General features: G+C 31.3%; 1 protein-coding gene across 1 annotated transcript; it reads left to right on the top strand.

The window, feature by feature from the left end:
* Window positions 1-567: 567 nt before the first annotated feature.
* Window positions 568-26556, top strand: LOC143911084 (prostaglandin E2 receptor EP2 subtype). Its single transcript, XM_077429819.1, has 5 exons — window positions 568-1256; window positions 23535-23724; window positions 23796-24052; window positions 24684-24878; window positions 25027-26556. Exons 1-5 carry the CDS (start codon window positions 837-839, stop codon window positions 25321-25323), a joined length of 1359 nt encoding a protein of 452 aa, XP_077285945.1. The 5' UTR covers window positions 568-836; the 3' UTR covers window positions 25324-26556.

A 26556-nucleotide genomic window follows, 5' to 3' on the forward strand; every position in this document is an offset into this window, starting at 1 on the left:
TTTTATTTAGTTATCCTTTCCTTATTTAATTTGTATATTTGTATATATATGTAATTTGTTTATTTAACTTGTATTTTTTTCCTTTTGTACTTCTTAATATTTTTAGCACACTCGTCGCTTTGGAGCAATCTGTTAGACGAGTGTGCTTGATTAATTGATTTTGTAAAATAAGTAAAATAAAAATGAATTAAAATAAATAAATACCAGAATCCAGCGCCTGCGTCCCCGGCGCCTCCGCCCCCGGAGCCTTTGCCCCCGACGAAGTCTCTTTCGAAATTATATATTAGATGTTGCATAATTCAACTATAGAAACCGGAAAAAATCGAAAGAAAGCAATTTTCGTGAACTCAACAATGTTCGTAATAAGCAAACGCGATAACGATGCGCCACGAAATATATAAATCGACCTTCACCTTGAAACCAAATCCACTTCATCCTCTCAGCACCCAATCGCTAAAATTTGTTCACATTGAAAAATAACTTTCACTGCAATGGAGTGCATATTTCAACGCTCGAAACCCCAGAATGCAACGACGCCAACAGGTGTTGAACGCACTATGGCCGTCCATAGGGGTCGGATACGATCCCGCGGCTGGCAGTCGAACACAACTCTCTCGCCACAGTACACCAGGTACCAAAACACTTGCACGTCATTGGGCAACAACAACATATCGCAACACCACCTACTTGTTTACCAACAGTCGGCTGACGACTACTAGACATGGAGGACGCAACGCACTGAACACTCGTAAAAACCGCACGTAATAACCAGAAGCCATTACCAGCAATCTAGTGCAGCGTTGCCAAGATGTAGGCGGTTCTCTTATCGGAGTCAGATGGAAGACGTGGAAGATTTGGGAAATGTCACCTCGACATGGGCCAACGCGACGGCAGACAATCCCGTCGTCAGGCATTCCATGCCCTTTCTGTGCGCTGTCCTCATAAGAATTATCTATGGGGTGGGCATCGTGGGCAATCTGGCCGCCATCGTCACCTTGTGCAAGGGGGACAAGAAGATCAAGAACAGGAAGCATGCTCTGATGCTGAGGAGTCTCGCCATCAACGACCTGGTGGCCCTGGTTGGCATGCTGGTACTGATGAGTGTCCAGTCCCTGTTCCCTTTGGTCGTGCTCACGAGATGGTTCTGTGCTCTCAGGGTTGTCCTTAGAATATTCGGATTGGGGTCCGTCTGCATTGCCATAGTCATGGCTCTCGAGAGATGGCTCGCTTTGACGCAGCCCTTCCTATATCAGAAGGTAAACTTACCTGCTATTCATTCCATTTTTTTTTTGTATTGCTCGTTTTGACTTTGCTCAAAATGTGAATAAATTTATTTTTCTACAACGTAAAAAAAACCTTGATTTGTGTTTATTATTATTCTAAAGGCTGAATTGGATTTTCAAGGTTTGATTTTATTTTGAGCATATTTCATATCGGCAAAATATATATTATAGGTTTATTCCTATGTATTATTACGCAATATGCATCTTAATTTAAAATATGAATATATTTTTTAATTAGAGTAAATGTATAATTAAAATATTATGACATGATTTTTTATGTATATGTGTGTACAAGATTATTGCCTTAACATACATAAATTGTAAATATCTATGCAATTAACTTAACATTATTTTTCCACTTTTGGTATAAACGAAAATGATTAAGAGATGATGAAAAAAATGCTTGAAATGTTTTCTTCTTCTACATACATATGTATGTTCGCAGTTTTTATACTAAAAATAAAGAATAAACAATAATTCTGAAACATATGGTTACATATTATCACATGTATATATGTACGTATTACGTACATTATACTCTGTATATTTACACGTACCGAACACACTGTGCCTGCTATTAATTTTAGTTAAAAACTTTTCATTTACGTGTATTGTTTACTGATTCTGCGATAGGAATTCTTTAAACATAAGAAATGTCACCCTCGAAGTCGAAAATTGCTTACATAGATAAATTACATAGATTCGTAGACTAATTTTAAACTAATTGTAAATGCGTTAAAACATTAATCAAATGTAATAAATTATATTTACATTTTTCTTCGTCATAACACTCTCACAGTGAAAGTAATGGTGCTTTGTTTCCGCTCAAATGGAACTTGCTTGTAATTTATTCGTCCTTAAAGAGGCACTCAATTACCCTGGAAGTTCCATTTCATGTTCCAATTATCGGTGTCGTTATTTTGATGTCTTACCTTTTCTAAAAGATCAAAACTCTTTTTATTCGAATTAATTAATAAATAAATGTATTTCGTGTGCGTAATTGCAGTCACGCATATGTACACACAATGCATGTTTTCCCTTTCATTCTCGTATACGTTTACACATTGCATAATTATACCATATATAATGAATTGGTTGACATTTTGAGACTGTTTTAAGTTATTTTTAGCAATAATTCTTACGAAGTTTAATAACGTGTCTAAATAATGTACAATCAATGTGTTTGTAGAGTGATAAAATATAAATGTATTAATATTGATATTATTATCACTATGTATTGAATGTACTTCCATAAACTAAACAAATATTGATATAATTCAAAATCTAAATTATTATATGAGGTAAGTTGTGATTTTCCATTCTACATACATATACCTACATGATGTTGATATTTTAATAAAAATAGTATGTGGCCGTTACAATGTGAGTTAGTGGGGGGTATAAATTGTTGAAATTCTTACACATAAAGCAGTTGTCTTAAATTGTTGATGCAAGTATCCTTGTGCATTTTCAGTTTTCAGGATATTAAAAATGTTTTCACGTAATTTTTACGGCATAAATATAAATATTATATATTCTCGAAATAATTTTAATATCGTAAACTTTGAAAAATGGTCTACTTTCGTTTAAAAATGGAATGTATTTATGTAAACTAATAGTTCCACATTCCGTTATAAATGATAATCAAAAATATTTCCGTTTCGGACAACTTTCAGTTGCTTTATTGTTTGTTTATTTTTGACACACGAATCAATTGGGTTTCCAATTGAATTGTTCTATAAAGAAGCACTTCTTTATTGTTTTGACAGTATATATTATATCATATCTTGGAGACGACCTTCGATTGTGGGGTTAACCATAAAAATAGTAGCATAAGTGACAATCGATGTATGAAATCGAAATTTAAAAATATACTGTCATTAACCGACATTCATCTCTCTCGATTGATTTATGTAAATTTAGAGCTTTAAAACCACCAAATTTTCCGGCAAATTAAGTAATTCGTCTAATGCATTCTATACGGCGCTTGGCGGGAAAATCCACTGATTAATTGCATCTCGAAAACTTGCCACGTACTGCTGCTATTACGTTATAAATTCAAACTACCATTATGTAAATCTCGAGAAATATATTTGAGAAGCTATTCAATGTCAACATGTGCGCAAAAATAATGCGAGACGCGAATTTTAAATTCTCCTTTTGTACAGTAAGTACTTCACGTTGACACTCCAATAATCATATTCCATCCTTTGACATCTGGAAAATTGTGCTTAATGTTTTGATTAAAGTTTCAACGAATAAAATATACAATCATATATAAATTGTGCACGTATTGAAATTCAGAATATGTATTGAAAACTGTGTATTCCATTATAGTGCATTCTGAAAGTTCATACAGTAAACAAAACAATTTCTGTCGAAATATAAATAATGGACTCTGTTGGATTTCAAAACTTAAAAATAGATATCGAAAATCAATTTTTGATGTCTTCCATTCTCGGCTTTATCTAAAACTCTCCCGTTCTTATATTCGAGATTTCTTCTCTGGCATCCTTCGTGTGTCGAGAAAACTAAAATAAAGTAAAATTCCACTAAACAAAGTGTCGGATTTGAGATCCACTTGAACGTTATTGCAAAGAAGAATTTTATACCAACACAATGCTCAGTGTTTGAAACCGTTGAACTTTTCGGTTTGGAATTAGTAAAACATTCTCGTTCGTAATGAATATTCATCCGAGACTAAATTTATGAATAATTTATTCGAACAATTGAATTAGTTTTAACAGCTTTTGATTTCAGCATACGATGCTCAAAATACTTTTCTTGTGACGTTCCGTGACAAAAATGTCAAAAACATTTCCATTTTCATTGAATTTTGCGTTAAAGACTTCCGTTTCAGTACATTAGAAATAGTTAATTACATTCATAATTATTCTGTTTTGTATTTGAAATAATCAAAAACCAGTCGTTACCGAATGTTTATTATTGAATGCTTTATTATCGTTGTGTTCTATTATTTATTTTTAGCAAGTATGTATTATGGTTTCTGATTTCTTAGTCTTTTTAAATTCCCAAGACACGGGATGGAGCTCAGTATCGTTCCCGGGATTCCCTGAACCCCGGACATAAATGAAATTAAAAAAAAATATTTTTCAATTTAATTTATTTTTTATAATAATAAACTTTATTTAATGAAAAAATATTAACAATAAATCTATTAACTGTAAGAAATGTAATTATAAAGATAAATATATTTTTAATAGCTTCTTAAGAATACCAAAATATTTAAATGAGAATCCGAAAGCCTATTTCTACATAGATTGAGTACAAATATTTATTTCCAGCATTGGAAAAACTTTTTCAGTTTCGGTCGAAGTTGGTTTTATTGTTGAAGGGGATGAAAACATTTTTTTTTTATCTAATTTTTTCCATGTCATGTTTTCATTTATTTTTTAAAGTCAAGACTATTTTCATTTACACTATTTTGTAGTTTTGTCTTTTATAACTCCTTATTTGATTTTTGATTCGTCAAACAAACAATTTTTTTTTATTTTCATCGAAATTTAAAGTTTCAATAAGATTTTCTTCCATTGTGAAATCGTCAATACAAGAAAGATACACTCGTTTCATAATATTTTCATCAAAGGATATACATTCGCCCTAATTCAAACATTTAAAGAACGTTTTGACTGAAATATTTTTCCCGGGATTTGAGATAGAATTCCGGAGACACGGAAATCAAAAATTCCGTAATTTCTCGGGAATATCTGTCCCGGGTCGACCCGGACAGGCACCCTAGTGTGTACATATGCGCATATGTATTATAAGTACATATGAATGGTTTAAAATGTATTTTATGCACTCCCCGTGTGTTTTATACCTTCGTAAAAGATTCGTACAGTTATAAATCGAAGGAAACCTTGAGTAATTTATTGACATTCATTTTCTTGATAATACTGTATATCACAAGCTATTGTGTTAGCTTTCACGGTAAGCTCCAATGTTAAAGCTTTCCTTACATAAGCTCTACAAAGGAATAAGACGTGTAATTGGAACTTACAAGAACAAAGAAACGGATTTAGTATATTATAAAATTCTTTACGGATACAAACCAATCCTAATATGAACTTTGGAATTACATAATATCCTATTTGATTAACCAACTCTCAATTCATTTATATGTATATGTATATATATATATACATATATATATATATATATATATATATATATATATATATATATATATATATATATATATATATCCTTCAATTTGTATGATAATTTTTCTTCAAAGGTAATTTACCAGACTTTTCTTTAACGAGATGTACATACATATTAAGCAATCGATTCTGATCCATTTTTCGGTCATTTCTTCTCTCGAAATTGTATATACAACATGTAAGTACAATAAAACAGGTTGCTTTTCGATGCAGTAGTGCACTAAAAAAGGCGTACTATAAAAACAACGTTTCACTTTTATCCAAATTCAAGTATTTTACAGTTATACCAATCATAAGACGGGTTCGTATAATAAACATATTTTTAAATTCCATTCTGCATATTTTACGGACATATTTATTTACATATTTTTTCAGAATGACATATGACAAGTATGTACACTTAGTATGTACATACATAAGTATGCACACACTTGGTTATGTACAGTGTGGTTTTTTTATTAGAGCAGTGATGTGCGGTTGTTCTTGTGCGATATTCATGAACAACCGTCTCGTTCTCCGACGAAAGGGTCTCTTAGACTGTATTCGTTGGGGGGGCGGTGGCCTCATGTTGAGGGCTTTAAGGGTTAAATTCCTTGACCTTCAAAGCGGGCTTTAAAATGTATGTACATATTTAATTATAAATACATATATACATATATTCTTTTAATAACAATATAGCAGTATATATGTACATATGTACATATACCTAAATCGAAACAATTCGCTACTGAACGACCTTCCATCGCATTTATCTGCATTGACGTTCATTTATTTCTATTTATAAATAGAGTAAATGACACGTGAAGTGTTGTCAACAATGCTGGGTACATGTTTATCCCGTATGAATTGCCAAAAACATTCAAAGATACCATCGATAGAAATAGCCTTCACAATTTCCTCATAATTGCGATGTTTTCTAGTCAATGATCGACATTTGTCTTATACTTACATACAATACTATACAAATCGTCTCATGTTTTTTTTTTGTTTTAATTTGAATGTTATTTATTTAAATTCACAGAATTTAAAAATGAATAAATCTAATATACATATAAAACCTTTTACGCATTATGGAAACAATTAATTTAAAATACGCCACTGAAGGTTGTAATAAAACCTCTTCCAGTTGAACTACATAATTGTGTCAAGATAATTGTGTCCCCATGAACCGGAATTTTCAAATCAAGGAAGCCGTCTTTAGTAATTAGTACTGCTATGCATACTTCATACATATTTTTTTAATTTCTTAATGTAAATATTATAAATAAACTATTCTATGTATAGAGATACTTTGTCAGCTTTTTCTAGTAACTGGCAATGAATAAATCGCTATTGAAACTTAAAATTCATATCTACTCAAAACTTCACAGACGAAAAGTTTTATACAAAAATTTCTGCATCGTACATATTATATGTACATGACATGTTTCACCAGCTCTACAAACAAGAATATATCAAGATATAATAAAGTCGTATTTACTCACCATTTCAAACAAACGGCAAAATCATGCAAACTATCATAAGGATTTTTTTCCTTCACGTAAAATATTCACGAAATTAAATTCTGTCTACAACGCCTTCCTCACTTATCATAAAAAATAATCTTTGGATACAAAATATAAATATTTTCCGAATTTGCGTCACTCTCAGAGATGTAACGATCTGCCCGAAAAGTTTCATTTTTCACGCCGTTAAGCCGCTTTCAGTGCGAGGTCGAATATTCTCATGTCATTTTCACACTTTCCACGATAGATTTATGGCCTTTCGTCCTCAATTTGAAGGAACAAAGCGCACCATCTCCTGCAATTAATCTGAAATCGCCCTCCATTAATTAATGAAGTGTGATAAAAACCTCGTAATTAAAAATAATAACGAGCTTCAATTATGTTGGATTTACGAGCAAAATATTGGAGGCATAAAATTAAATGTCTTTAATTAATTCTTCTTTCATATTATAATTCATTTAATTATACAGACAAAAATGCATTCAATATTATATTAATTTTAATATAATTTTTAAAAATATGTACATTCAGTTTTAAACAATGCATGTAATATCATATTTTCAGTGATTAAAATAGCTTTGTTCACTTTCCTTTGTCATACATAATAATACTACAATTTTAATGAAAAGTAACTAATCAGCGTATCTTATTATTAAATATTTAACTACATAAAATTATTTCAAACATTAGATATTGAATTACTCTCAATCAATCAAATCTAATGAACTGTGTTAAACTTATTTTCCAAGCAGAACGTTATTGAAAATTTTCCATTAGAAAAATTTCTATGGAAACTGCAGAGACTTTCCCGTATAAAATTGTAATATGAACCACCAAGCTGGTAGTTTTACTTGAGATAAAAAAAACATCGTACAAAAGCCGTTTTCCAATTAAAGCTTTCGCGTATATACATATTTTTATTTATTTATATTCTACTCTTTGACTTATAACGTTGAGAACTGTGATTGAAATTTTACACACATATTAGTAACATTCAATAGACCACGTGATATTAACCGTGTGGAATTTATATAAATTAAAATCAATTTTCAACGTTATGTGTCGTTTTGTTGAAGCTTTTTCGTGCGCGCACACGTTTTAGCTGATAAGCTCGGATTCAGTGTTTCCTAAAGCCACCACTCACTGAATACTTCAGATATTTTTCTCTTTTACTCTTCTAAAATGTACGTATATACGTATATATGAAGAAAATCATTCGTATATGTACGTATATAAAGTATACTAGCACTCGAAATTTCATTCCTCTCCGATCGTTATTCTCGAAAAATCTCCGTACCAAAATGAGAGCTTTTTATATTGTTCTCTTTCGATGTAAAAAGTTAAATTTTTCTTAAATTAAAAAAATATTATTACCTCTCTGATATAAATATGTATTTACATAGTAATAATAATTCGTGTAAAATATATATGTATAAACAAAAAAAACGATCGATAACTCGTATTAATATTGGAGTACATTTATTATCAAAATAGCACTACTTATTTATAGGATACTAGTGGTTTTACCCGGCTTCGCTCGGTATTTGTAATATAAACCGCTTAAACATAACTAATCTAATAGTAAACATTTTATTGTTTTATTTTATATAAATTTATTTGAATACTAATTTGTTTTTTTTTTTATTAAATGGACTGTCATGAATAAACAAACATATATACCGTCTCTTTCGAAATTATATGTATACCAGAATCCGGCGCTTGCGTCCCCGGAGCCTGCGCCTCTGGAGCCTTCGCCCCCAGCGGCGCCTGCGACCCCTAGGGCTTCGCCTCCGGTGGCTGCTCCCCCGGCGACTTCGAATCCTTTGAATCGAAAAAAAACGAATCGGCGCCTTTGAATCGAAAAAAAAAATTTAATTTTTCTACGAACAACGAACGAAGTCTATACATACAAAGTCTCTTTTCAAATTATATATTAGATTTTGATACGTTTATTCGCTCGTAGTTTTGCTGTTGAAAGGACATATTACAAGTCTTTAGTTCGGGTGAAGGTTGAACGAGGATACAAATCGTCCTTCCTGGTGAATAATGCGGGAGCAAAGTTTATAGAAAATTCTACATTTATTAAATCTTATGACACTTTATATAAAAAGCATTTGAAATATTTACTGAAACTTTTTTGATATCGATTATGTGACAAAATTTTTCATCTGTCAGTACTTGTAGTATCCCAAGGGGTTCTAAATTAATTTCTCTTTCATTCACTCACACAGTCGCCGAGTTTTCGTGCTATAATTGCTCTTTTATCATTCTCACCGTGGAAAAGTAAGAACGTTTCGTGCCTCACGTAGTGCATATCTGGTTAGGCGAAAGAAGTCGTCCTCGTAAACTGAAGATCATATGTAGTGTGACACTTGTAACGTACATATTCGTAATCAATGTGGGTTAAGCAATCATTTTCCACGCTGCTAGAAGTCGAGCTTGAACTTCGACATTATTGACGATTGATTGCCGGCGTCTACTATGAGTACGTCTGCCTTATCGTAATGTTGACATTGGTTCGTTCAGTGACACTGATTGGATAAAAATGGTGTTTTAACATCGGATCCAACTTAATTGTCGGAATTTTTGTGAATTGTTAACTTCAACGACAGAAGGTTACGAATAAATATATGCGACTTAGATACATATATTTTGAAATAAATGAAACACATTTTCCACTACAACGATTTTAATTTAATTACGATTTGTTTTTAATGAAAATAATACCAACCCAAATACATACAAAAAATATATAATTTAATGTACTGTAAACAGAGAAAATTCGTTTATGGAAAAAAATTAAATTTTATACCCCGTCCAACTTTTTTCATTGACATCAAAAGATAATAAAAATCATTGGAAATTCGAATTAATAATTTTGATCAAAAAAAAAAAACATCAGCTGGCTTTTTCAATTTTATCTGAATCGAAACCTAATAATATTAAATCTCAATTTAAATTATTTTTATTTCGTAAAATGAGCCTTAAAAGTATAAATATAAAATTTTGATGATCATTTTTCAACTTCTTGTTATCATTACATTATCTTTACTCCCTTTATTTCGTCTTCTGATTATTTTAAAGATCGTGACAACCAAAAAAGCGAGTGACCAGGACTTATATTTTATTTTATTTCTCAATATATACTGAATGCAGGGTCTTCATACTATATTTTATGTATTCCTCATCAAAACCTCTATGATTCGAATGATGTCATTACGAAATAAAAACATTGATCAATCAACAATAATTATTATTTTCTCGGAAGACCCTTATACACGTGCCTCACAGATGCGAGAGAGAGGGGGAATTCAGTATGCCGTGCTCAATGATCAGTGTGAGAATGATATCCGCCTTGGAATGACGGTTCTGCTTCAGCCGTTATTTTTTTTCATTTCTTACACTAATGTTATTTATTATTGGACGTTTATTACATGATAAAATGATTTTTATAGCTATCGACCAAAATTACCCTCGTAGATTTTGCATTATATTAACTTAAAACACACATTTTTAACTGGAAACTTGGCGTCCAGCACAGTAACTAGCGATTTTTTTTTTTTTTTAACTTTTTGCACTAAATTGAAACTCTTGATTATAAAAATATATCTTGAAAGTCTTATTGAATGCAAAATCTTGAGCTGAAGCCAATATAAGTCACGTAATTTGTGATAATTAAGAAACTAAACAAGCATCGCAAAGTAATCTAATACTTTTAATTAAAATTTGACTACTTAATTAAAAAAAATAAGAAACGTTAAGACATACATTAATTAAACATAGGTATATTTTTATACAAAAACCATTCTGTATTTAAAAATTTCTACATAAATTCCACAATTTACAGAATACAGAACACGTCCATATACATACATACATACAGATATAACGCAAATACATACATAGTTATAATAATTATATTATATCTAAACAATATGAAAATAGTTGACAAACAATATATACCTATTCCACCACTTAATTTCCTACCGAAAATGGTGGCATTTTTATTACAATCAAAGAACGTCGACCTAACATTTTGGAACACATACATACGTACGTGACAAGTATAACACTGTAAAAGTAGGGGATCGCCTGCTGTGTGGTCACGGATCGGACTCATTAGTCCATGACGTTTCCTCAGACGTTCACTGGGGTCAAATTACCCCACTGGGGGGTGGCTTTTACTTCACTTTCCACCATCCACCACCCGTTAGCCGTGCCACCATAGTTTACGAGCACAGATCTCACGCCAGAAGACATACGGCTCACTCGACCTTAAATCTCTCTCTCTATCCGACCAAAAATATTCGGCGTATTAATCAGATTCAAGATTTACTCAAAAATTTAATTTTATAATATAAAAGCTTGTGATGTTAAGTATGATTCTAAAAATAGCTCGGGCTTTTATCAAATCTGGCTTATCGTGTGTTGTCGAATGAGACGATCGGTGATTGATGGGTGACGCACCATCCCTCGTATAATATGTGCGCGTCAACGAAAATGTAATAAAAATTCAATATATAATTGATTGAAATTTTATCTACAGCTTGTCCAAAATAGTATAAAAGATTGAAACAATTCATCCCTGACCTAATTTTCCCAACATAACTCGCACCTAAATAGTTCTGATATCACTGATCTACGTTAACCATACGAGAGAGCGATAAAATCATTCGTATATGATGGAGAACAATCTGCGAAACATAAATATCATTTTAAGAGCCCTGCAAAGGTTTCGGCTTTTCTTATATTGCTTAGAATCCCTCTGGGTATTTCGCGGATAAACTCAAATGATACATACATTCAGAATAATATTCTTTTCTGGTAGTCCTGCTTCGTCGATAGAACTCCGACATTTTTATTTTGATTTATATTACACCAATAAGAAACTTTGTATTGTGGCTATAAGAAAAGGCGAGAAATAGTGTCCTCATAGGAGGTCGTAATAATTAATATCGAAGTTCGCTTCTTCGAAACATAATCGTGGCAAGTTTGACCTAAATGATATTATTACTTTCATCGGTAATTTAATATGATGTTGTCTTCAGCATTCCAAAACAATACAAAAAATCAATGGATAAATCGAAAGTGAAACAAATACATAATAGCGTGTATTCAAATTTATATCAATACTTTCGCAGAATTCCATTTCGAGCTGTTTGTATTTGCGTCGATCGACGACTTATTTTTAAAATAAGTGCTTTATTTTTCAGTTGAAACACTGACGTATGTATATGTATTTCATCAATCATTGATATGTAATTGGCGTATGCAAAATCTTAATGCTGATTTTTATATATGCGAGAAATTTATGATGCTCGTATTGTTTTTACGATCCCTCCCGATTTAATTTGCTCTTTTTGTTTACATATTCTTAATATGTCACTCTTTCATATAATTTTCTTGAGAGTGTCCCATTTTTAAGACATGCTAATTTCTCATAATTACATACATATTATATTCACCATTTATGTACGCTCTAAAATTATCCATTGCGTGTAATTTATATTATGAAACTACTACAATTACAGTATAGCACATGAATTCAATTATAAAGCTAGTACATACATGCATGTATACATATAACCAGCAGCGGGGACTAGTGGTTAGCATATTATGCTTTCGAGCAGAGTGGTGACGGTTCGATTCCCACTAGTAGCTGTTGGCCAGACCTTGGTTTGTGACTCCCGGTCGATCGTTTCCTATCGGATTTTCATTGAAACGGTTCCTGTAAATTGGCATTTCCTTTCCAATCTTGCAAATCTCAAGTTATTCAGCGTCTTGAAGTTCGCCAATTTCTATATAGTAAAATGCTGCAAATATTTCTCCATATATGTCACTGTGGATATTTGTATGAATTCGCATTGTATAAAATGCTTGAATTTTTTAATTGTGTCTGTATTAGTACACTCGTCGCTTTGGAACGATCTGTAAAGGCGAGTGTATGTATGTACATGCTCGATTTAAATAATAAAAAAAGAATATATGTATGTACAAATGTTTTCATATATACCGCTTATATATACATATATATATATATATATATATATATATATATATATATATATATATATATATATATATATATATATATATATATATATATATATATATATATGTATATAGCAAATTTATATTTATTTTTATTATTTTTTGCGAATTCCTCATTACATAGTTTATTTTCACATTTTCACATATACATACATATGTACATATATCTATATATGTACTAAGGAAGCCATAACAGGTTAACCCCAATGCGCCTTTCTGGCCAATTATAAACATGGATAAAAAATTTATATTAAGTAATTAGAACATCATAGAAACATATGTATGTATAGATGAATTTGATAAATTTGCATTTCTGTTTTTTTAGCAGCATTTTATAAATCAGCGAATTCGATATGCTGTAAACTTGACTTTTGCGAGAAATAGGACAGAGTTGCCAATTTTTTGGAACCGTTTCAATGAAATCAGATAAACAATCAACCTTGGTGTCACATAAACAAGATCTGGCCAGCAGCACAGCCGGGGATTGAACCCGTCACCAAACAATGGAAAGCATTGCACGATAACCACTGATCTATGCTGCTGGTTATATGTACAGTGCTGGTCACTGAAAACGGAACGACTCAAATTTTACGAACTTCGGGTAATAAAACCTATAATCATTAAATATTAGGGTTTTTTACTACTTAATTATTTAAATACACATCCTGTCTTCGATTCATGCTCATTTTCCTTTGTGATTTCGAAGTGGAAACAAAATAATTTGAAGAAACATGCCGCAGAACAGAAAAACACGTACGAAGTGTATGTACATATAATAAAATGCCCTTTCCAACCTAAACTGCTTTCAAATTTCAAAATTCGCTGCTTTCGATGTACCCTATGTACTGATAAATATATGTACATACATAGTACGTTTGTAATGTACATATGTATATATACCTATACGTATGCATATATAACATTTTGTGTCTTGTTTTATAAAAATTATTAATAAATTTGAAGACAAAAATCAATCTACATATGTATGAACATATGTATGTATGTATGTATGTACATGATTCTTAATCTCGATGTTTATATCATCGAATTGAATTCTAAATATATGTACATATATATTTATAATTTATACGACATCATCCATCTGTATAAATCTATTCTAAAAAAATTGAATTAAACAACCAAGTGTATACGTAGACCCTACGAGTTAAATTCGAATACCAAAGGGTCATCCGCATTGTAAATTTTCTTTTGTGTTTCCTTTCTAGCATACTTGAATAATTGTTATTCGCCTCGATAATGGGTCACCGTATTCTGTTTTCTCGACGGTAAAGCCATACGAAACAATGTTGAATAACTCTTATTCGGAACAAAAACAACTATGAGTCACATCTTCTTCGAAATAAATAAATAAAATCGCGTATTGAATATTAATCAATTATTGACCAACGCACTACCATGCCTATGACCAAGCCATGTTCTCTATTCCATTTGGCTTGTTTGTTTTACCCGATAAAACCTCTTCCAAAATATTATGTAACTTGAATCTTTCAAGGTGTTTCCCCTGTGCAGTATTACATCGTCAATTTTCTCGCATCTCTCCTGAAACCTTTTTTTGTACGATCCCTTGGGTATGAACCTTTCATCCAAAATATGTTCTTATAAGCAAAACTTTGAGATCCAAAAATATGTACATGTGTATATATAAATATATCTCTTTCAACCTCTTCGTGATTTCATTAATAAACATCCAAAAGATATACAAAAAAATCTGGCTTCAGTGAAATATGTATATTATATAGCCAATAAGGGATTCCCAATATACATAATTATTTTTCTCCGTATTGTGCGAATTCAGCTATACATGTCACGAAAAGCTTACGTGACAAACTACAGGTAAATTTTGAAAAAAAATTAATTAAATTACTGTAAGCATTCTGGAAGCTCTACAATTTGAGTAATGCATGTACATATGTACATAGATAATGAATTTAATCAAATGTTCATTTAATGTATTAAATATTTACATACATACATACATATGTACGTATATGTAGATGTTTTAGACTATTCGACTTTTTTTTTCATATCTAAAGTCATTGTAATTGTAACTCAATTCAATTAGGTATATTATACAAAATAAATAGCGAAACTTTTCATATTACTTATTTTTATTTCATTCATACAAAATAACAATTCTGATAATGCTGACATGCCATCTTAGTTTACAAAGTCGTAGTTTATTTTTGAATTGAATATTTATTTTTTTTTCGAAAACAAAATAACACACAACCGGGCGTAGATATTTGGAAAATTATTCAATATCGATTTTTCGTTTATTTTCAATTGGTCTGTGGAACGATGCGATTGCAAATATTTGTATTCCGAATGTAGGTTAGCGAACAATGTCAACAAATCATACAATTTCTAGGTTTTCCAAACAGCATCTGCATAAACGAAAATTCTAACAACATAGAAATGAAAATTAGTCCTTAGAATAAACAATAAATTTAAACAAAAACAGCCCAACATTATTTTACTAACTTAACTAATGCTTTTCACATCGATAAAACATTTTTACAAGGCTCTTTTATGTTTCACTTCGCAAACGATTGAGGTAAAATTCCGAGTCTTCCGATCGTTTTGAAACTTTGCCATTTTCCGCGGTGTGATCAACGATGGAAATTTGAATTGAATTTTAGAATTAAAACAGTAATTTAAAAGAAATTTGATCGTTATACATACTAAAAATTCTTTTAAACTACATTTAATACTTAGCACACTTTTGCATACTTGTACATATTTATTTTTACAAATAGAAATAAACCTATCAACATATGTATGTACATACCTTTGTCTACGGGAGATATTGTCATAAATCCTTTAAATCGTCCTCTGATCGGGACGTATTATACATACGTATATTAATATGTATCTATACAATATTATACATTTAAGTTCCAATAATAATAAGTTAGGGGATAATCCCTTAAATCGTTTTATAATATAGAAATATCATTGTTAAAATGTGATTTTTAAATTTCTGACTAGTAGTTTAAAGAAACTACAAATACAATATCCGATTGAGATATTTCAAATACTACATATATATACATACATACATAATATCAAATAAAAGAAATTGTATAAAATAATTCTCTTCATTAAGATAGTAAAATATTCGTAACCATGCGAATTTTTCAAAATGCATGTAGTATGTAATTTATTTTTAATTAATTAATTTTAATTATGTATGTTGTATGTAAATTAATTGTAATTAAGTATGTATTATGTAAATTAATTCTAAAAAATCCTTTGAGACGAACCAAATCAATTAAAAAATAAGTAAAATAAAACTTTCCTTCGTGAAATCTATTCCTCAGTCAAGCCCTCATAATTATATATTAAACAGCTTTTCCTATTAATATAAGTTCTGAATCCTCTTCAGCCAACTCTAAAGAATAGTCGACCTATCCTACCTTAATAATCTCCCCAGTATGTGCTCGTATTATGGACCATTTACTTCGATGATTCAACGAAGAATCCATTAACATTTATTTGGCGAGACTTTTTACATACCAAAATCCAATTTGCTTGTACATATGTGTCTATAGTACGAGGGTATAAATGTAATGAATGCGAATTGTATTAAATATGTAAATATAGTTTCTATTAAATTATAAGATCAGTATATAAAATCGATATCGATAAGTTCGATCACCGTGAATACCTCCATGAGTCATCTACAGAGGAAACACACAGATGATTCTCCGGGACATTCGCGATGATTAAGTATAACGATAACGATTTTATCAATTGATTCAGTAACACCTCCGACCTCTCAAAGATTTTTACGGAGGATCATAATCGTTAATGAAATCGTTACTATGGATAGATATGTGTATCAATTATGGTTTATTGGTCGTCGTAGTCGAAAACGGTCATCCGGAGTGACGTTGTTGACCTTTTTGTCGTATTTCGGGAAGGACTTCATTAAATTGAACGTCGTTGTGCAAATCGTCCATTGTTGTACATTTGGCGTCGTGCAAATCGCATTTGTATGCTAAATTTCGCCAACCATACTGATGAACGGGTCTGAGGAATTGTCGATAATGTTTACCATTCGCGAACACGTAACATATCTTAGGCTTTCGATCGCCAGACACTTATCGACGATTGTTCCATATGCAGATTGTACCCTGTCAAACTAATATAAATTTTTACGATAATGAGCTGTATATAAATATTTATTTCTTTTAAGCTATTATTTAAAACTATTGTATATTGCATTTTGTTCATAAACCTATACATATAAAATTGAATGCCTGTTTATCTGTCTGTCTCGTATAGGCTCCTTAACTACTCAACCGATTACGATGGAACTTTCAGGATTTGTTGTATGCATGTCCGGAAAGCTTACTGTGAAAAAAAACGAGAAAACACCTCTTAACAATAATATTCGTAATTACGATTTTACCGACGTGAAAGTTTGAAACGCCATTGTGTAGTCAAGGAAATGTGTTCGTTGGTAACCGCGTTACCAGTTGGCTTATGACGACACGGCGTTAAAGAGATGTTATTTGAGCTCCAACAATCACTTGAAACGGGAACTGGAACGGGAATGCAACGGGAACGGGAATTGCAAGCCTTATTCTGGCATTGCAACGCATGCCGGGTTCAGCTAGTTACATAAATAAAAAGGACTTTTGTTCCATTTCTACCTATATATACATGTATAGGCATAGCTAATTTCTAAGAAGATGGTTTTATTTCTTATTTGACAACATTGGATTTGGTGATATGTACATTTTTTAATCCCTTATAAGCCGCTATTAAAGTCATGGTTTTAGCATTCAGAATGTGTGCGAATCCTCTACCTAATTAAGTTCGTTTTATTTTACCGTTTTCAAACAGAGGCTTTATTTCTATAAATCTTAAGGTCCGCAGTAGGGGAGAAACACCAGGGGTGAAAAACCACATTGTGGTTTGTTTAGACAGTGATAGCGAACACGTCTTACTTGTTGCCATAATTAACTTTGGACTCGTGAATTCGTTCCACATCTCCACCGCTGATATACATTAAACATAAATAAACCTTTTAGAAATTCGTGTGAGCCCTTGGATATAAATTTCCATTAGGGTTTTTTTTATTATCGCGATAAGATATCAAAACGCCAAAACGGCGGACGAAAATAGATATTTTAATGGTAATATTCGTTATTTGCCGACTTTGAGGTTAGGTTAAATTGTTGCTTTTAATAAAAAGGATAGGATGGAATTTTTGAAGTAGAATTTTGCAAATATTTAAATTTTTAAACTATGTATATGTATATTCGTATTGAAAAACCAATTTCTCATAATAGATTACTCATTTATACTTGCAAAACAAATATCTTTAATGAATCACACTGAATTATTGATAATTCTTTATCGTGTTTCTTTACTATCCTCTTTGTAAGAATCTCATTAAATTTGATATAATAAATCTTGTTATCTAAAGGTACCGATACCCAGACGGTTTTCACATTTAGGAAAATCGGAAAATTCTAACCTGACAACGTAGCTTCGTACGTTCGAATAAGCTGACAAAGCTCTCATACCACATATTCAACAGCTATTTTTTGCCTTCTCGTATCTAAAAAGAACAATTTTATACAGAAATCGATAGAATTCGAATCACGTGTCGCTTTTATATCGGCTAAAAAGAATAAAAAACAATACCGATGAAATATTGCACACCTATTTATATATGACGCTAATGAGCATCGCTTTATTGCGATCACAATACTATTCGTATAATATTTACACAACCTTATACTGGAATCGTCTTCGTCTGAACAATGAAAAATGTGCTTTTTGACCTAAGAAACAATACTTCGTACACAGCAATGTTTTCACTGTGTACATTGTATGTTTGTGTATGAGACAAATTAGTCTAATTATATAGCATTGAGAATACCAGTCAAATATAGCTTTTCAATTTGATTATTCCCATTGAATCTCGAAATAAAACTGAACGTTAAAGAACACTCTAATGACGTTAATACAGTATGATTGGGTTTATTTATGTGTTTTGCCAGTTACAATTTATTTATGTATGTTTGCACCTCTTTCTCATATACATTATATGTACAGTTTTTCCCTGGTTTATTTATTTGTGTATATATATTTATACATAAAGTAACCGACCAAGGCACACATTTTATTAATTATTATTATTTATAAAAAAAGTAAAAAGAAAGTATGCTCGTTTATATTGTGAACAATATGTACATATGTATATCTAAATATTGACAAAGAATTACAAATTGTATATTTTCATTAGAAAATTAGGTACATAGGATGAATATTTACAGGGAATATTATAAAAGTAATACAAATTTGTATACTTTTAGAAAACCATGAAATGATATTTTTAAATAAAATCTACTTTAATATTCAATTTATTATGTATTTGAAAAAACTCTATTCAAGTACATACATACGTTGAATTGCTATAAAATAATGTACTTATTATTACCCGTGTAAGTATAATATATATATAAAAACGGACTGTTGGTAAATATGTAAGTATATAAATATGTGATAGCCGACGAACCAGTATGGAGAACCAATCACAGCCGAGTATTCTTGACGCCGGGAAGCGTGGTAGTGGGGGAGGGGGGGTGTCGAACGTCACTCGCATTTGTACTGGGAGCACCGGCCGCGCCGGAGGTGTCGGGGGCGCGGGGGCGAAGACCCCGGGGCGTCGGAGGCGCTGAGGGTGCCGGAGGTATCGAAGGCACTGGGGGCGAAGTCCTCGGGGCGTCGGTGATGCACAAAACGTATCACTTCGTAATTCATAATTAGTAATTTCTAATTCGTGCATCAATTTCTTTCCGAAACCAGCCGTTTCGATTTCGATTCTGGATTCTAGAAGTGCACACACACACACACACTCATCATTTTCATTCATCATTTTGAACGGGTTGGATTGCTGAGTGTATAATGTGCCACTTTTTATATAACATATAGCTTTATTTTTATTCGTGTTTCAATTCCTTTTCGAAACCATCCATAGAAACCAACGGGCACAACACAAGTCAAAATATATTCAGCGTAATTGTTCTATTTCACTAATTGCACCTGTTGATTGTCTTACTAATTAATAATAGTGTAACTCGACTTGCACTATAACAAAATTGTTGTTTTATACGATATAACTAAACGCCCATTAACTTTTACGTACAAAATTGTCTGTGATGTTTTCTCAACATCTCGGAGTTCGAACGTGTAATTTGAGTCGTTCACTTCTGTGAACACTTTTCTCGATATTTTATTTTTCCACTGTTATAAATTGAAATGCAAAGTAGAGGTACGTTTAGTCCATTTGTGGACGACAACAAATCGTTTACAGAATAGAATTCGATAAGGCGAACTTCTACATTCGACAATGATTAATTCAGTTGAAGTTTTTAACACAATGCAAGAGTGTCTTGACCCTTTCTCAGCTGCACTGCGGCGTAATAAGAATGCAACGTCTCAGAAGGAAATGTAATTTTGGAAGCTTATCTTAAACTTAATTCGGACGAAAATTTAATATAAATCTTTATAACTTTTAAATTGTTTTACTTTGAATTTATCTCATGCAGACGAAATAGAAATAGACAGACATACAATGCATGAACATTTCTAAAGGTAGATAATTCAACTCAACCACAGCAATTAGTGGAACAATTAATATGACAGCTAATTAACTAATAATACACTTAAAATTATGCAACCTGTTCGACTTAATCAAAATAATTAGATAGACATATGAAATTTTAGATAAGTAATTGAAAGATTTCGAAACTGCACAAATCATTATCGTAAATAGTTATTAGTTTTCAATTACTTATGTACTTTAAAATATTTCTTCCAAAGATTTATCCCCATATGTACATACATTTTTAAATACAATAGTTAAATAATTTTATGTAATTATATTGTACATACATATTGATATATGAGATATTACTATCATCTGAAATATGAAACATGTACATACATTTGTATAATTAATAGTTTCAACTTAACTTTCCATCACTAAAGATACTTTAAAATTGTCACAATTTGTCTCTTAATTGCTTTAATACCTATTGTCATAATTTTGTAAGAACCTTTACATACATACATATGTATTTGCCTCTGCATCGTTATTCAACTCACTTCTCCTTCATTACTCATCATCATGGTTCCAATGTAATTTATGTAGGTACGTCTGAATGTGCACAACAAACGCCGGATATCTTCCCCGGGGTTATTCAATGTCTGTCCGTAAATGTATAGTGCGAAAATTCCATTGGAGGAGAAGCATTTCAGAAATTGGAAAAGCGGAAAACGGACGACCCAACCCGTCTTCGAAAAATTTCGATATAATTCACATCAATTTTTCAATACCTAGAACAAATGAAAGTGAACTTATTTTACTGTACAATTTAAAAATAATGTTCTCATTTTATAGTCCCTTCAAGGAAAAATTGTAGAAAATAACATTTTGGTTTATTGAATATTGATAAGATTTCCTCGACGTACAAGTCCATCAGAAAAAGCTACAAAGTTTGTAACACAATAAATTAAAGGTATTTCAAGCATGTTTATATACACGCACATTACCCTTGAATTAATTTGAATGAATGGACTTGAAATATGTATTCAAAAGTGCTCATTTATCTACCCCCAAGTCCTTAAGTAAACCTTTCACTTCATTATAAGTCATTAATTCTTGTCTGCTTATTTTATGAGAGTTTACCCATATTTGGCAATATATAGAGCGAGTTTTAAGCTTTGCTTTGACGTCAATCGGTATATACAATGTATGTACATGAATAAGTATGTACATATATTCTGATATATATGTACATACATATATAATAATTGAATTTTCCATTAGTTGCGTGTGGACGAGACTTACACATTGGCTTTCAAGTGGTCAGGGATGCGAAATAAAAGTGAATTAGCGTTGACAGTTCGATTTGTGACCTAATTTTATGTATTAATCGGCTTATTCCGAGGCGTTACGAAACCCGCGTGCATTCAACTCGTCGTAGAACCTTCGTAGAAATTACTACAATTACAATGAGTGCATTCCATTGCACTTTCATTCAGTCGTATGTATGTATGTATGTGTCTACAATATACATACTACCAGAAAATTAATGACAACATAATTTTTTTCGACGCTTAGTGTTTTGAATTTTCTATTTTCTCTCTGTGACGAATGTTAGAAAAGTTTTATATTTACGTAACAGCTGACCTATGACATAATCTTAATTTTGAATATACTCAATACACAGTATTGAAAAAAATCACAAAAAAATGTACTAGTCCCTATCTGGCTAGCGTAAATAATGAATTATCGTCTCTGAAAATAATCGCAGCTAGCGTTCCGCAGGGGAGCTTGCTTGGCCCATTCTTATTCTCCATATATATAAATGACATACATATTCCAAAAAACTGTCACATTGTCTTATATGCAGATGATACCGCTTGTTTCACAAGTAGCAAAAAACCAGACTCTATTCGTAATGATCTTGAATTTGCAATGACGGAGCACTTCACTTAGTGGAAAATTCAAATAAATCAAACCAAAACAGACGCAATATTATTTAGTATTAGAAAGCATAAGCCAATTTCAGATCTGAAAATCCCGTATGGAGAAAGTCTGAAATGGTAATCAGTAATAAAATATTTAGGAGTAACGTTCCATAAAATAATGAGATGGACACCTTACATTGAGGCAGCGAAATGCAAGGCGATGCGGGGTACATCCTCAATATACCCAATATTTAATCGCCATAATTCTTTATCAACTCAAAATAAAAAAACATAGATAAAGTAATAAAAATATATCGCGCGCTCATATTACCATTATTAACCTATGCTTCACCTGTATGGAATAAAGCCTCGAATACTAACCTTTCCAAGCTCCAAATAATACAAAATAAATCCCTTAAAATTATAACACACCCATATGTATAAACTTGAAAAAACTGCATGCCATAAATAATATTCCGTTAGTTACAGACATTACTAACAAACTAACCATTAGATTCTATGACAGAATTTGTGAAGAGTCTAACACACTTGTGAAGAGTCTCGGTGATTACAACAAAATGTCTATGCCCTTTAGGTTTAAGCACAGATTACCTAAACATAATCTGCTTTAGATCGTCGACTTTATATAATATTTAATTAATATTATGTATTAGTTGTATTATGAGCATTTATAAGAATTGTAATTAGGTTTTTGAGCTATTTTTCCAATTATGCTGTACATTAACATCAGAATAATATAATACTATGATTACTTACAAAATTAAATTAAAATTGCAAAATAGAAAATGATCAGTATATCAGTAGCTATTGAAATATATATAAGATGTATTGTGAACATAATTAAGTAATAATAAAAAGCATTTAAAAATCAAAATCAAATATTATAACACAGCGCAGATCTTAAAACAGATATAATATGGCTTTGAATAGAATCCCAATCATTCTAATACAGAGAAATGTTACATATTTTGCAGCATGTGACATACTACGTTGTACGGAAGGCATTGGTGATACTTTGGGGTGGCGCATTTTTGCTCACCTGCCTTCCATTCTTGGGATTCGGAATTTACTACGATCATCAGGCATCCCAATATCGCTGTTTGCGGTACAGGGACGCCACAGACCCCATTGACGTAGCTTACGCCTACGTCTACCTCACATTTGGTATTTACATATACACAACTGAATTATACCTTATTGTAGTAAACTTCACACTCTTCAACTCTTTTCTTCAGGCACACTACTCTGCATATGCTTAGTTTGGTGCAATCTGGCTGTCATACGAGTACTCTGCCGAAGCAGCATCAAAGGATGTGACCAACGTTTGCTAGTGAGAAGAATTTCCAGAACTTCCAACAAAGGAAAACCGTTAGCGGCATCCAATTTGAACGATCCAATCATATACAATACAGCTACTGCTGATGAAGTGGCTTTCAGTAAATTGATGGCAACCCTTTCTGTTTGTTTCATCATATGCTGGATGCCTCAAATGGTGCGTGTACATACATTTTTATTTATTATGTATTATTACAAGTTACAGGGCTCTTTTATGTTTCACTTCGCAAACGATTGAGCTAAAATTCCTACATTCTTCCGATGGTTTTGAAACTTTGCCATTTTGCGCGGTTTGATCAACGATGGATATTTCAATCGATTTTGAAAGTTCGATGGTGAAAAATAATCGTAATAAACACGTCTAAGTTTGCAGATATTTTTGAAGACGTTGACGTTTGATAGCTAGTAGCCTTATATGTTTGACTTTCCGCCACCCACTCGTCTTGTCAGATTTTAATTGTTTAAGGTCTCTTCATACCTATCCAGCACGACCCGTATCCTGCAAGTACGGACACTATTCTTTAGTACATTCTATATGGACGCGCATGAATGCGTCAATGCGCATGCGCAAATGGAGTATGAATACGTCCATATAATGTACCAAAGAATACTATCCGCACTTGCAGGACACCTGCAGGATACGGGTCGTGCTGGATAGGTATGAACAGACCTTTAAACGTCTATAACTATATCATCGTCTATATCATTTTCACACTATATCTTATACATTTTTACAAATAATTATTTCAATTTTATTGAATTATTGAAATCAATTTTTTGTTTTACAGGTTTCTACTTTTCTGGCTCAATTAAATCCACCCAATGACAGACCACGACTTCACAAAATTGTATTCCAAATAGCGGATATATTAATGTTACTTAATTATACTTTGGATCCTTATATTTACGTTCTGTTGAGAGGCAGTAATAAACCTTTTCCCAAGTGTATAAAAACAATTTTTCGATCCAGACTTTTTGGAAAGGTGAGAATCGTTTTATAAAAAAATACGCATGTGAAATAAACAAAACTTTTAATTAAACACAATGTATTACATTACATGAAATTACTTTCACATTATTTTACTACCATTTCCAAAACAATAATTATTTTTGTTTTTCATATATTTTCAGAGATGCAAAAATCAAGATTCTTTAAAATTGAACAGCCAACACGATGGTTTAACCGCGTTGACTACAGTGGAAATAACTCCACCAGTGACCGCCACAAATTCTCCACCGTGGCCCAAAAAACCTCAGGATGTGAATCCAAAAGACTATTCCAGTATTCTACCTCAAGAGGCAAATGTGTTCATAAGCGATTTACCAAACGATAATTCTATTGCTTTAATTAAAAATGTGAATCCTACGAATGAGATCTCTATTGCATTTAACCATATCAACATTAAAAATAGTTCATCTTCAGTATAAAATCAATTTATAAAATAGACGTAATATAGTAATGTGAAAAGGGGTGAATCAAATGAACAACTTTCATATGAATATTATAATATTATTCATGTTTTGCGTGCTTGTATGTGTACCTGTTGAAATAAAGAATATTTCCGTTCACGTTTCATCTCTCTTTCATATTGTGAACTATTTATTTTAATGTAAATGTATTAAACTTCAATAGTTAAATTATTCGATGTCGTTTCAATTATGAAGTCAATCGGAATGTATTTATAAAAAAGTTTTTGTTCATTATTTAGAATCGACTAATTTAATACAGGCTTTGGCTATAGATCGGTTTAAAAATTTACACAATCTTAAGTGCATATTTTGAATGGCGTCAAATTTGTTATTTGCTGTTAAAAATGTAAAATAATACATTACTAGTCATTATCCATATAAATGCTGTTTTCTACTTTTTAAAAGCATGACAAACATTTTTTTTAATTATCAATTGTTAAGATATATTTTTAAACAAACTAATTGTAAATATGAGTGTTGATGTATTAATGTATTAAATAATTTACTTAAGTATGAACATAATAACAATGGATGTATAGAATATATTTAAGCTCTCATATAAAATTATCTTTATTTAATTTTGATAATAATACTAACTTTTGTGAAAAGCAAAGTTTTGACTGCCAAAAAATTATATTTTGGTTGTTTTTTATTTATCCAAGAAGTGTTGATGTGTTCTGCATAACATTCCCACCAGTTTTTCTTTTTTTAAGAATATATTTTTTATCAATGAACTTGATTTTCATTGATCGAATAGATATATTTTTTTTACTTATTTACACTCTTATATGTACATACATAATTATACAGTTTTGTACACAATAGCAATACAAATTTATTATATTCTAAACTATTTGTTTTTTTAGGATAACATACATATATATGTATGTAATTATAAACCCATGCAGATGCAATATATAATGTAATAATATTCTTTTTTAAACATTTTATAACTCGCAATTCACGATTTTGTACTTTGCATAATTTATTTCATATATGTATATATGTATGTATATACATATAATATATATATATGTATACTAATTTAATTTGAGTTATTACAATGAAGCGACAAAAACGATAATAATAATAAATATGTATGGAGATGTGATGATAATGAATATTTTCATACTGGTATCAATAATCTAGTCTGTTATCCTTGATAGATAATAAAAATAAAGTATTTCATTG

This window comes from Arctopsyche grandis, chromosome 4, assembly GCF_051622035.1.
Source record: "Arctopsyche grandis isolate Sample6627 chromosome 4, ASM5162203v2, whole genome shotgun sequence".
NCBI lineage: Eukaryota > Metazoa > Arthropoda > Insecta > Trichoptera > Hydropsychidae > Arctopsyche > Arctopsyche grandis.

Bases quoted from the DNA above. Each gene is read 5' to 3' on its own strand.
- LOC143911084 (XM_077429819.1), top strand. From the start codon at position 837: ATGGAAGACGTGGAAGATTTGGGAAATGTCACCTCGACATGGGCCAAC. The intron at 23,725-23,795 runs GTATTTACATAT...TCTTTTCTTCAG, and splicing joins CTACGTCTACCTCACATTTG to GCACACTACTCTGCATATGC. The intron at 24,879-25,026 runs GTGAGAATCGTT...ATATATTTTCAG, and splicing joins GATCCAGACTTTTTGGAAAG to AGATGCAAAAATCAAGATTC.